The sequence below is a fragment of the Dromiciops gliroides genome, chromosome 4 (assembly GCF_019393635.1).
Source record: "Dromiciops gliroides isolate mDroGli1 chromosome 4, mDroGli1.pri, whole genome shotgun sequence".
NCBI classification, from domain to species: Eukaryota; Metazoa; Chordata; class Mammalia; order Microbiotheria; family Microbiotheriidae; genus Dromiciops; species Dromiciops gliroides.
The window spans coordinates 143,760,392-143,774,362 of record NC_057864.1 but is presented as its reverse complement, the minus strand read 5'-3'; the positions used below and the strand labels follow the sequence as shown (position 1 = coordinate 143,774,362).

The 13,971-nt window shown below is 36.2% G+C and overlaps 1 protein-coding gene across 1 annotated transcript in view; it reads right to left on the bottom strand.

Annotated features, from left to right (window-relative positions):
* Positions 1–13,971, bottom strand: part of LYST (lysosomal trafficking regulator) — a 205,181-nt gene that overhangs the window by 60,818 nt on the left and 130,392 nt on the right. Inside the window, exons 33-39 of the mRNA XM_044002844.1 lie at positions 13,427–13,503; positions 11,605–11,793; positions 10,289–10,434; positions 10,107–10,203; positions 8,354–8,415; positions 6,735–6,790; positions 1,380–1,532 (exon numbers count right to left, since the gene is read on the bottom strand). Of these exons, the coding sequence (XP_043858779.1) occupies positions 1,380–1,532; positions 6,735–6,790; positions 8,354–8,415; positions 10,107–10,203; positions 10,289–10,434; positions 11,605–11,793; positions 13,427–13,503 (780 nt within the window). The remainder of the gene's footprint in view (positions 1–1,379; positions 1,533–6,734; positions 6,791–8,353; positions 8,416–10,106; positions 10,204–10,288; positions 10,435–11,604; positions 11,794–13,426; positions 13,504–13,971) is intronic.

Genomic DNA, 13,971 nt, shown 5'->3' with positions numbered 1-13,971 from the left:
TGTTTTTCTCTAGCTCCTTTCGGCAAAATATGAATAGGTGGGAAGAAGGCAGATGGGGGGAGTAATCCAGGGCTGGAGCTGGGCTAGGAGCAAATAGTAATAGGACAAAGGGGCAAGGTGTCTGAGAGTAATGGGTGGTGTCAAGTTGAATCGGTTTATCAACTTGTTAAGATAGGGATGGGATATAGCCAGTATAGGGATACGGGTTAGCAGCAATAATATTTCCTACAACCTAGAGGAACTAGGTATCTGAAAATGTTACTTGTTAAACTTCAAAACGTAAGTTGTTTTTATAAACAAAGGTTATAATTAATGTTGATTTGCAAAATACAAAAGCAAAAGGACTTAAAAATAGATGTTTTCATTACTAAGAATTTTGTTATGTTGAAAATGGTTTTTAAATCTAGAAAAGGAGCTTTTGGAAGTGCTACTATTCAGTTTTTACCTCTCTAAGCAGCTGATAATAAATTTGGTATGACTGAGCAACTCAATAACCAGGTTTTTACAAAGAATAAATGTTAAATATCCAACATAAGCATGTGGATACTTAAGAATGTAAAAGCTTTAACTGCAGGAAGACAAGCTCCACAGCTGTTTGGATAACTAGGGATGTACTTCGGAGGATATGGTAAAACAGCAGGCTTTAAAAGACCAAGAAAATATGGCTTTAGAGTCAGAAATAAACAAGAGAACAACATTTGCACTAACCTTCTACAAGTGTTGATTGACACTCCTTAATTTAGATGTTTTTAAGTACTGAGTTGAAGGCTGGTTGCAAGGGAATTTGAACAAGTTTATGTCCAAATATAGGGAGATTAGGAAGGCACAGAGTAAGTGAAGTCTTTTTAACTTTTCTATTCTTTGCAGGTAAATGGCTCAATGAATAGAGTGCTGGGTCTGGAGTCAGGAAGACCTGAGGTCAAATTCAAATCCAAATCCAAATCCAAATACTAACTATATGACCCTGGGCAAGTCACTTAATGTCTGTTTGCCTCTGGAGAAGGAAATGGCAAGTCACCCCAGTATCCTTGCCAAGAAAACCCCATAGGCAGCACAGCCTTGCTATGGTCCACAGGAGTCATTAAGAGTTGAACAGGACCGAACAACTGAACAACAACAATTATTTGCAAAGCTTCCAAATGTTTTTGGGAAATCCCACAACACTGCTGAATGTAAAAATACTACAATCTTTATCAAATCAAGTGCTAAATTTCCTAAAAATATTGGACTGTTTAAATAAAAAATTTACATAATTAGTATGTTACTTTGTCTAAATAGCTCACATAAATGTCTATATAAACATATATATATATATATATATATATATACATATATATATATATATATGTACATGCACAAACACAGAGTACTAAATCTACCTTGGTGTTGTCAAAAGCTAACAGTAGAGTTCTGCCATTTGTTAAAAATATTTCCACAGCATTGTCTCTCAACTGCCACCAACGTCTATGAACTTCTTTAATTTCTTCATATGTCCAAGAAAATGAAGCCGGTTCTGTTTCTCCCGGAAGACTCTAAGAAAGTAAGTAGAAAAAAAACAGTTTTCTTTGTGGAATACATAAGATGAAATGCAAAAATTATTTTAATTGTATTTTCCCCCATACTAGGTATTAGACATATCACTTGGTATGTATATATATATGTATATATATATATATACACACACACACATACATATATATACATATACATACATACATACACACATATATATATATACACACTTTATAGGAGGAAATAAGCTAAAATTGAAAAAAAAATCATCTCTGACACAGAAGGCATATAAAACTTTTCCAGTCCCTCCCCCACAAACATTCCATCTTCAAACTTCCCTGTTTCTCTTGATAGCACAGTATCTTCCTATAACACATTTTCCAAACCTATATTGCTGGGAAGAGAGCATAGCATAAACAACAGCACAAGGGTGAGAAAGCACACTATTTATTGGGCCAATGGTAAACCAGGTGTTTCTGAGGCAGTTTGGTAAGATAATGATGATGATGTGATAACAGCTAACATTAATATGGTGCTTTAATGTTTACAAAGCACTTTACATATGTTAACTCATTTTATCCTCACAATAACACAAGGAGATAGGAGCTATTGTGGATGAGGCACTTAGATACTGGAAAAGCTAGGTTCAAATCCCATATCTCAGACACTTACGAGTTGTGTTACAGTGGGCAAGTCAGTTAACCTATCTGGGACTCAGTTTTCTCATCTGTTAAATGAAGGGAGTTGACTCGACAGCACCTCTAGAGTTTTTTTCTAACTCTAAAACTATGATCAGAGGATGTATGGAAAGAGGGAGTCTGAACTAGATTGTGTAAAGTTTTGAATGTTACTCTATGGAGTATGGATTATATCATGGAGGCAACAAGAAGCTGCTTAGGGTTTTTGAACAAGGAAATAACACAGCATTAGTAGTGTTTTTAGTAGTACCATAACAGTATGCAAAATGTTTGATAATGGTGAAGATTATAGACGTGTGAAAAATCAATTACACTATGGTAATGGTCTAGGCATAATGTGATAAGGGCCTGAACAAGTACTATATCAAAATGAATTGAAAGGAAGTGACAGACACAAGGGATATTTCAAAGGAAGAATTAGTAACTCGCTGAAGGGAGGTTTGGGGCAAAGAAAAATGTCACATTTTGTTTTGAAGTTTCCAGAAGATTAAGAAGACAGAAAGAATCAGACTTGCTCATACAGAACTTTGAGGGGTCAGCAGGACATCTCGTTGTTCAAGAAGTAGTTAGAGGGGCAGCTAGGTGGCACAGTGGATAGAGCACCAGCCCTAGATTCAGGAAGACCTAAGTTCAGATCTGACCTCAGACACTTAACACTTACTAGTTGTGTGACCCTGAGCAATTCACTTGGCCCCAATTGCCTCACCCAAAAAAAAGAAGAAGAAGAAGAAGAAGAAGAAGAAGAAGTAGTTAGAAATGCCAGATTAGAACTCAGGAGACAGGCTAGAGTAGCAAAGGCATCTCCACTGAGGATTGATAGTTCAAGCTATGGGAAGAGAAGAATATGTAAGAAGGGTAAAGGGCCAAGAGAGAAATCTGGGAGACAACCACATTTAAGGAAGAAAAGATAATAAAGAAAGATATATCCATGCCAGAGAAGCCCAGGAAAAAAGGTATTTTAAAAAGGAAGAGATGATTAGTAGCATTATATGTTCCAAAGGGGGGGTAAAAGAAAGTGAGAGAACCCACCTGGATTTGGCAGGGAAATAAAGCACTCACAAAGCTAGTTTCTCATGAAACTTCTTAGTGTGTAGTATTTTGGGAACAGCAAATTTTATGACCTCTCTTTTAGGCTAGTATAGGAAGGGCCCAACTGGTAGTTACATAACTTATTGTTTTTTTGCTTTATTTATTGACCATGAAGTCAATTTTTTAAAGCTTTTTTAAGAACAATAACTCATTTATATAGAGCTTACTATGTGTCAGGCATTGTACTAAACACTTCACAATTATTATCTCATTTAATGCTGACAACAATCCTGGGAGGAAGGAGATATTAGTATCCTTGTTTTATAGATGGGGAACCAGAGGCAAAGGGAGGTTAAATGACTATCCCAGGGTCACACAGCTAGTAAATGTCTGAGGCCTTATTTGAACTCGGGTCTTCCTGACTCCAGGCATAGTACTCTATCCAGTGTGTTGCCTAGCTTTTGTTATTTTTTGATAGAAAAAAACATATATCTAAATATAAACAAAGTTAAAGCATTTTAAAAATCAGCTGCTTTGAAGGTAAAATAGAAATTGAAAGAATCCACTGATCACCTCCTGAAAGAGATCCCCAAAGGAAAATCTCCAGGAATATTATAGCCAAATTCCAGAGCTCCCAGGTCAAGGAAAAAACATTGCAAGCAGCTAGAAAAAAGGAATTCAAATACTGTGGAGCTACAGTCATGATAACTTAAGATCTAGCAGTATCTACATTAAAGGACCGAAGGGCAAGGAATATGATATCCCAGAGGGCAAAGGAACTGGGACTATAGCCAGGGGAAAAAATGGAACTTCAATGAAAAAAGAGGGCTTTCGGGCATTTGTGATGAAAAGACCTGAACTAAATAGAAATTTGACTTTCAAATGCAAGACCCTAGAGAAGCATAAAAAAGTAAACAGGAAAAAGAAATCATGAGGGATATTAAAAGACTAAACTGTTTACATTCCTACATGGGAAGATAATACTTCTAACTTATAAGAAATTTCTCAGTATTAGGGCGGCTGAAAGGAATACACTTAGAGGACACAGGTCTGAACTGAATATGAAGGGATGATATCTGTAAAGCGGCCTCCTGGGTCCAGGGCTGGTGCTTTGTCCACTGTGCCATCTAGCTAACCCATGATAACATCTTTAAAATAAAGTTAAGGAGTAAGAGGAATGCACTGGAAGAAAGGGAAAGGGAGAAGTGGACTGGGGGAAAGTAGCTCACATAAAAGAAACAACAAATAGCTTATGGAGGGGAGGGGAAAAGGGGGAAGGAGTGGGGCAGTGAGTGAACCTCACTATCATCAGAAATAGTTCAAAGAGGGAATAACATACATACTCAAGTGGGTATAGTAATATATTTTGTCTTGAGGGAAAATGGGAGGGGAAGGAGATGGGGCAGGGAGAGGAAGGAAGGAAGGGCAGATTGGGGGAAGGAGCAGTAAAAAGCAAAACACTTTTGAGGAAGGTGAAGATGTTCTGCATAACTGCACATGTATGACTTATATTGAATTGCTTAATTTCATAGGGAGGGTTAGGGAGGGAGGGAGGAAGAAAATTTAGAACACAGAATTAGTTCAAAGACCTTAATCTCATCAGAGTTGGCTCAAGGAGGGAAAAACATACACAACCAATTGGGAGGAGTAATCTATCTAACCCTGTAGGAAAGTAGGAGGGGAAGAGGATAAACAGGGAAGGGTGAAAGAAGGGAGGGCAGAGCAGGGGAAGGGGCAGTCAGAAGCAAAACACTTCTGAGGAGGAATAGGGCAAAATAAGATAGAAAATAGAGTAAGTATCACTGGAAGGTAATAGGATGGAGGGGAATAGTTATGACGATTGATTATAATGGCAAAATGTATGGTACCTACTTTGCTGGGCTATTGTGAAGAAAATTCTTTGTCAAGTTTAAGGTACTATATAAAAGTTATGATGAACAGGATGCTATCAGAAAAACCTGGAAAGACCTACATGAACTGAAGTAGAGTGAAATGTACTGTATACAAAATAATAGCAATAGTGTAAGATGATCTTCTGGGAAGGACATGGCTATTTTCAGCAATGCAATGATCCAATATAACTGAAGGTCTTAGGAAAGTTGCAATCCATCTACAGAGAAAGAACTGATGGTATCTGAAAATAGATTGAAGTATAATTTTTTTGATAGTTCCTTTATCTGAAGTTTTATTTTTGTCTGTTTTCTCTCACAATCTAGCTAATGTGGAGATGTTTTCCATGACTACTCATGTATAACTTATATTGAATTGCTTGAGTTCTTGGGAGTAGGGGGTGGGAATGGAGGGAGAAAGAGAAGTTGGAACACAAAATTTTAAAAAGTTGATGTCAAAATTTGTTTTTACATGTAATTTGGAAAATAAAATTCTAAATAAACAAATTAAAAAAAACCAGCTGCTTTTTATTAGCCAAAGCAGTTGCTGATAGTTCATTATTTTCTTAGGACTCCAGGATGACATTTTAGGGTCAAGTCTGTGTAATTGCTGCTTGTTGGAAAAGAATTCCTCTTGAATTTCTTTGATTATTTAAAACAAAATGAATCACTCTCCCCCAAATTATCCATTTTAGAATTATTCATGTTATTGGTTTGTAAGCAAGTTTCATGATTTCTCTTATGAATTCCTTTGAAGTCTTTACACACTCACAACATAACCATATCCTACAAATGACCTGAGGTAACAGCATAATTTTTGCATCAAGTTTGTCTGAATAAAAGAAAATATGACTATTAAGACCTTAGTAAAAGTAAAGATTAAGTTATCTAACTTATGATGTCTCATAACAATGTAAGTTTTTAGCGAAATCATCACAAATCTGTTTTGAGATATCCTTCTTTTGAAAGGCCACACTGATAAATGCTGAACTGGATGAGGGAGCTAGCAGCTCCTTTATTAACACTGAAGACAATGATGAGGAAGAACAGACAAAGTGCAAGAAGACTTTAAGATGAATTACAAGTACTTGGAAATTACAAAAGGGAGTATTTTTTCTGGAAATTCTTCTAAAAGGATGATTTGAGCACATCTATTCTGAAAATGCAAGGCAGATAATATGAAATCCCGGGATCTCAGTCTCTTTGACAACAATTCAACAAAATATATATTAATATGAGAGCCAGGAAAAAACAATAATGAAAAATAATTTTTCTTAAATGCATTAAATAAGTACAAAACAAATATTCTGTGAAACCCAAGAGGTAAAATTATTATTGACAGGGTAGATTCGGGGGAGGGGGGGGAGGAATTTAGGGAAATCATGGAATCTGAATTGAATTTTAAAGGATTAGTATGAATTCAGCAGATAAAGAAGAGAAGAGAAAACACTTTGGGCATAGAAAAGAGTGTTGTCAAAAGTGTGGAGGCAGGAAAATTCCAAACGCTTTGGTGAGATAGAGTGGTTATAGGGTGGTGTGGAAAAGGGAATAGGATAAGTAACATTTAACTAAGTTTCTACTTGTACAAATTGAAACTTGGACTCACCGAACTTTCAACTGTATCAGAAGCATTGTCTTCAACAAAATACATTCCACATTTACCTGCAGAAAACCATTTGATACAGAATTAACAAAGAAAGTATTTGCTTTACCACTGTGTGAGTTTTATTATAGCAAGATTAGTAAATTTGGACTATGTTATTTAAAATCAACTACCTAAGTAGACAATTAGAATAGTTTCCTACCAAAAATGAATGATGTTAAGAGCTGTCATTTATGTTATCATATGTTATGTTTCTTCTGCAGCACATTAAGGGTTTTTTTTTGTTTGTTTGTGGTGAGGCAACTGGGGTTAAGTGACTTGCCCAGGGTCACACAACTATTAAGTGTCCAGTGTCTGAGGCCGGATTTGAACTCAGGTCCTCCTGAATCCAGGGCTGGTGCTTTATCCACTGCACCACCTAGCTGCCCCAGCACATTTCATTTGAGCCTCACAACAACCTTATGAAGCAATACTAGAGGCATTACTAAAGCCATTTTACAGATGAGGATGCTGACCCCATAAGTGGCTTGGTCATGGTCACAAAGTTATAGAGTGGCACAGACAGTATTTGAACCCAGGTAATTTTTATCCCAACTTTAGCACTCTATCCCTTCCCCACCAATTAAGTACCTTGCTGATTTTCAAGACACAGCAGCTCATTTACTACTTTTAAGACATATTTCCTACCACAAAAATTGCCAAACACTAGGAAATTTTATTGGATTCTCCCATATATACATTGACTATTCTTGAGATCCAGATTGAATATAAAAAACAGAGGTGACTAACTTAAGGGAAAGCAACATATTATTAGATCTTATATGTTATATAACCTATGAGTTCTTGGAAAGCGTACAGGTAAAATCATAACAACCTCAAGACCTGGGACTATAAGGACTGCAGCAGCCCCTTGGGGTCTGTATAATTATCAAGATCAAATAATGCATTCCTATTCCTTGATACCGTGTGGACCAGTAAAAAATTAATTACCTTACTGCACAGGGAAATGTAAATAACCAGATAACTTAGAAGGATAATAACATGCTGATAATTTCAGAAACCTGGTGCAGAAACATGACATGAATTATGGAGGAGAACTCACATAATGCAGGCATTTGTTTTTGTACAAGTATATTTGAATAGAGTAAGTAAGTAAATACATATACAAGTAATATTTGGCATTCAAGATCTAATTTAGGGGCAGCTAGGTGGCACAGTGGATAAAGCACTGGCCTTGGATTCAGGAGGATATGAGTTCAAATCCGGCCTCAGACACTTGACACTTACTAGCTGTGTGACCCTGGGCAAGTCACTTAACCCTCATTGCCCTGTAAAAACAAACAAAAACAATAAAAAAAAAAAGATCTAATTTAGTATGCAATAAAGGAATGACTAAAAACTGAAGTATGTTCTTACCAACTGTGCAGAAACCTGTGACCAAAGAACTTAAAATTCCACAATGTTACTACTATGCTTTTAATGGCATAATGATGGATGCCAACTTGGAGGAATTTGATTCAACTGGAATAATTTTTAAAATTATAATACAAATTTAATGTCAGAATGTTTTCAGATAAGGAGAGATGAGGATGAGTGCTATGCTCTTTAAAATGATGATTTACCTAATAATAGTTCACCGGCTGTCTCTCTAGATGGTGCAACACTGATGCATCTTCGATTTACTCTGTCAAAACAGTAAAAAAAATTATGATGATTTAATGTTTTGACCAATGTTTTCCACCCATCTGTCTATAGACTTCAGCAGAGTAGTAGAGGAGCTTCATAGAAAGAGAATATTTTATCAAAATCTAGTCTATATGACCATTGAAAAAAATTTCTTAACATGTGAAGTTATGAAGACCTATAAATACCAAAAAGAGGCCTTTATCTTTGATTCCATAGGTAATATGTGGCCAATGTTATACTTTAGATAAATTATCTAGGCAAATGGACTGAAGTGGGGAGGGGCTTAAAGCTGAGAGACAAATTAAAAGGGCCTGAACTAGGATTATAGATAAGTAGAGAGAAGGAAACAGATGTAAGAGATGTGAAGACAGAAACAGTAAGATTTGGCCACAGATTGGATATGTATGGTGAAAGAGGAGTCAAGGATAATACCTAATTTGTGAGACTGGGTGATTGGGAAGAAGGTGGTATCCTCAACAGAAACACAAAAATTTAGAAGTGGGGAGGGTTTTGAAGAAAAGATAATTATGTTTTGAATATTTAGCATGTGAGATGTCTATGGGATATCAGTTTAAGATGTTTAAGAGGCAGTTGGTGATGTGTGAGTGTAGTTCAGTAGAGACGCTAGGGCTAGATGTATAGATCTGTGAATTATCTGCATTGTGATTATAAATGAACCTGTGAGAGTCAATGAGATCACCAGTGAGAAAAAATATGGTGAAATTATAAGGCAGCCCAGGACAGAGCTGTGGGTGACACCTATGGTTAGTAGACATGACATGGAAAAAGATCCAGTAAAGGAAATCAAGAATGAAAAGGAAAACCAGGGAAAGAATAGTGTTATGCAAACTCAAAGAGGAGAAAGTATCTAAGAAATGGAAGATAATCATCAACACCAAATGCTATAGACAGGTCAGAAAGAATGAGTATTGAGAAAGGGCCACTAGAATTTGCAAGTAAGAGATTATTGGTAACTTTGGATAAAGTAGATTCACTAGGATTGCAGTAGTTATCTTTTCTCCCTTTTGTTACTTGATTAAACTTCTAATTTTACAGTATTTGTGTGTTTTGCTTATTTCACAGGCACATTTCTTTTTAAATGCCATGAATAATGAACAAGTTCATTTGTGTTTTCTTTTCCCATATAAGTCACTACTGATCCTGTTGTTTTCCTTAAGATTTATCCTTTTAATCCAAATTCATTATTTTTCCCCTCTGTATACTCTTCCTTACACAAACATAATTTCCACTCAGCCTCAATTCTTTTTTGCCCAGATGCAATCTTTCATTTTGTGTTCCCTAAAGAAATAAACTGAAATACTCATGAGAACCCATTTGGATAACATTGAACTACTTTTCTAACAATGTTACAACATAGCTGCATATTCTAAGAACAACGAGCTAAGAAGAAAAGCATACATCTTCACAATTTATATTACCATTATTTCTACTGTTCAACAAACCTCTCTGAAATACTATTGCATTGATTTCCTACCTCTGTTTTCTTTGGATTAGACAATGTGGAACATTTCAAATAGACACACATGAAAATGACATAATAACCTTTCATAAAGATACTACTTTAATAGATACATATGCATGCTACAGTTATTAGAATGTTAGACATTTCCTGTATCATCAAATTTAGGAAAAAAGCAAAACAATTTTTTGTTATAATGATGTTCTTACCTTATAGATTCACTTGCTGCTTTATCTTTTACAGTAGAAGAGAAAGAAGAATGTGTTTTATCTTCAAATAAGTAAGAAAGGGGAGGTTTAATGACTTCTGTTGGGGAAAAAACCAGAAAACATTATTTTTAGGTCTAGAGTGTGAGTTATATAAAGACAAATATGAAAGAAACCAGTATTACCTTCTGACTTTTGCCTGTCTTTAAGAAGGTATTTATTTGGAATAGTTAAATAACACCTCTGTAAGCGGCGTCTCTCTCTGTTTGGACCTTCTGTTGGATCCAACTGCCAAGAAGTTGGATAAGAGATGGGGTCATACCAGAGTGCTCTGAAAGTGAATATATAGGAATATTAATAGTAGTACAACTCATAACTAACCATTATGAAATTAGTATGATGCTACCTGATAGTAGCAATTTATAATAAACACATAACCCAGGTATTTTGTAATGCATGAGCTAAGGCATATTATTGAAATATGGCTTGTGAGAAATAGGATGGAAATGGAAATCAGATAACCTGAGTTCAGATTTTACTTCTAATGCTGACTTCTTGTTCAACCTCAAAACTTCCTTGGTCTTGATTTACGATTAAAAAATGAAAATGATTCTACCTACCTTTCCTTCTTAAAAAAATAAAAATAAAAGCAGTATTAACTTTCTCCATTAAAATATTTTCTAAAACACATTAAAATGGCACCAAATCACCAAGTATCTACAGCTCAATTGAAAACGGAATAGAGGGGGCAGCTAGGTGCCACAGTGAATAAAGCACCGGCCCTGGATTTAGGAAAACCTGAGTTCAAATCCGGCCTCAGACACTTGACATTTACTAGCTGTGTGACCCTGGGTAAGTCACTTAACCCTCATTGACCCATACCAAAAAAAAAAAAAAAGAAAAGAAAATGGAATAGAGCCACTGCTTCTGAAGATAGGGCTGCATAGGCCATCCCTTTCTGATCACTGGATACATTCTCATTGATCTATCCGATTTATTTAAAGATAATATTTTACTATAGACTTAATACTTTACTACATGCATATAATACTTAAACTACATGTGTAAAATTTACTGCATATGATAGATTTAATTGGGCTTTGCAAAGAATATTCTTTGCAAGCAAACAATTTTCCATATTGCCTGTTATGTCAATTTAAAAAAATAAGTCAACTTAATTGATCCTCATACATACATTTTTTAAACATGAAACCAAAACATTTTGCACATAAAATATTTATATTGCATAGATGTAAAATAATGTTGTCACCTCTGGATATATTCAAGAATATGTTAAAAATGTAGAAGAGGGGCAGCTAGGTGGCACAGTGGATAGAGCACCGGCCCTGGAGTCAGAAGTACCTGAGTTCAAATCCGGCTTCAGACACTTAACACTTACTAGCTCTGTGACCCTGGGCAAGTCACTTAACCCCAATTGCCTCACTAAAAAAAAAAAATGTAGAAGAGTTTGCCAAGAAGAACCAATGATATTTTTGCTTACCTATCATGTGTAAGCTGTTGAACAAGTTCTTGCCAGCGTCTACTGGAACTCAAGTCTATTTTATACATTCCCCTGATATGATGAATCACCTTCTTTCTTTCAATTCCCTGAGAAAGTGACACTGCCTGGGTGATATCTGCAGCTATTTTAGAAATATCCTTTGATTTCATATCTAGGCGCTGAAAGAGACTAAATGAACAGAAACATGTAAAAACACACTTGACAAACACAATGATAAATTATCTAAAATTTGTAGCAAGTTATACTGAACTTGACAATTCGAACTGATATACATTTTTGGCATTTCCTAATGACAACATTATCTGCAGCACAAATTCCTAAACCCAAGAACCTTGGAAACAGAAGGAATCCCAAACCACCAGATCTGTTTTATACACAACCCTCACATTCATCGGTGAGAGGAGAAATGACTGGGGAGAAGGGCTCTATCTGCTTTACCAGTATCAGCTGTCACCAGCAGGTAGATAGGCATAAGAGTCCAGCTAATGGAACCCCACCCCACCCCCGGGCCATTGATCCTGCTTCTACAACCCAGGCTTCACACTGAGAAGACTTATCCCCACTAACTGTCACTCAGAGGCCAGGCAAGCCAGCATGGTTAAAGAAACAGAGTTGCCCTGAGGAAGAGGCAAGAGGCAAGAGGCAGCACGTGCCAGCTGAGTCAAACTACTAGCATCACTTTGTCCACCGTCACCCCTTGGACATCAGTGAAGACAGCCCAAGACCTGAACCCAAGAGCCTCAGAACAGCAACCCTTCCCACCCAGTGCCCAAAGCTCTCATCCTGGGAAGCTGCAGTTTGGCAACTGCTTCTGTAGTAACCACAGCTACTGAAGACCGAGAAAAGAAAGTTCTTGCCACCAAAGCCTTTGGCACCGTCAAGTGGTTCAACATTAGAAAGTACTATGATATTACCAGTGAAAATGACATTAAAGAAGTATTCTCAGGGGCAGCTAGGTGGCGCAGTGGATAGAGCACCGGCCCTGGAGTCAGGAGTACCTGAGTTCAAATCTGGCCTCAGACACTTAACACTTACTAGCTGTGTGACCCTGGGCAAGTCACTTAACCCCAATTGCCTCACTAAAAAAAAAACAAAACAAAACCCCGAAAAAACAAAAAAAAAGAGGTATTCTCAGATGCTTTGCTACTATATTCTAAGAACCAAGGGACCTTTCCCATTTGACTTGTAGCTGAAACCCTTCATGGAATGTCAACCTCATTAGAATGTGAGCTCTAAAAGAGCAAAGACTGACTTTTCTATTATTGTCCGAGAGCTTACTTAGGCACAATGCTTTGCACATAGTAAATACTTAATATTTTTTATTCATTCATTCATATAATCTTTACTCATATATACTTCTAAGTCACACATGCATAAACTCATATAAACAAGTTAAGTAAACATTTGTTTTCTATCAGCTACATGAAATGTGTCCTACTGTGTTTATATAATTAGGAACATATAAAGGCAGAATGGGGATGGTGGCTAGAGGGCGGGGCTTAAGGCCTGCCTCTTTCACATGTGGGCTGTAGGATCCTTAGGACAAGCTACTTAACCTCTCAATGCTTTAGGCAACTTTCTGAGACTATAAAAATGGCAGAGAAGGTGACTATCTACCCTGGCAGAAAGTTTCCTTACCTGGGAGCTTCCCATTACCAATGAAATAACAGCTTTAGACCCTTCCCATATAAGCAAAGAACTAAAGAAATATAGTTAAGCAACTATAGGTACCTGCTAAAAATGCATACTGAATCTATAATTTCCTTAATGATAAAACTTTTCAAAAAATGAAGCATCTTACCTTTGTTGATTATTATTGACTGTTTTTTGCCAGGAAGCTTTATTCATAGACTCCTCAATTTCATACTTTCTTAATTCCTAAAAAAGTTTTTAAAATAATAATTTTCTTGATGTATTAGTGAAGTGAACAGAGCCAAAAGATCATTGTGCACAACGACAGCAATAGTTTGATAAAGAACTGTGAATGACTTAACTATTCTCAGCAATGTAATGATTCAAGACAATTCCAAAGGACTATTGATGAAACATACTATCCACCTCTGAAGAACTGATATTGACGGAACAGACTGAAGCATGCTATTTTTCACTGACTTTCATTTTTTTCTTTTAATCAAGTGTTCTTGTTTACAAATATGGTAATGTTTTACATAATCATACATGTATAAACCATATCTGATTGTTTGACACCTTGGGGAGGGAGAAGGGGAGGGATGGTAAGAGAGATAAAAATTGGAACCCCAAACTATAAACAAAAATGTTTATTACCTAAAAAACATAATTTTCTAACAAAGTATGATTTATTTAGCTATCAGTAAGATTCTAACC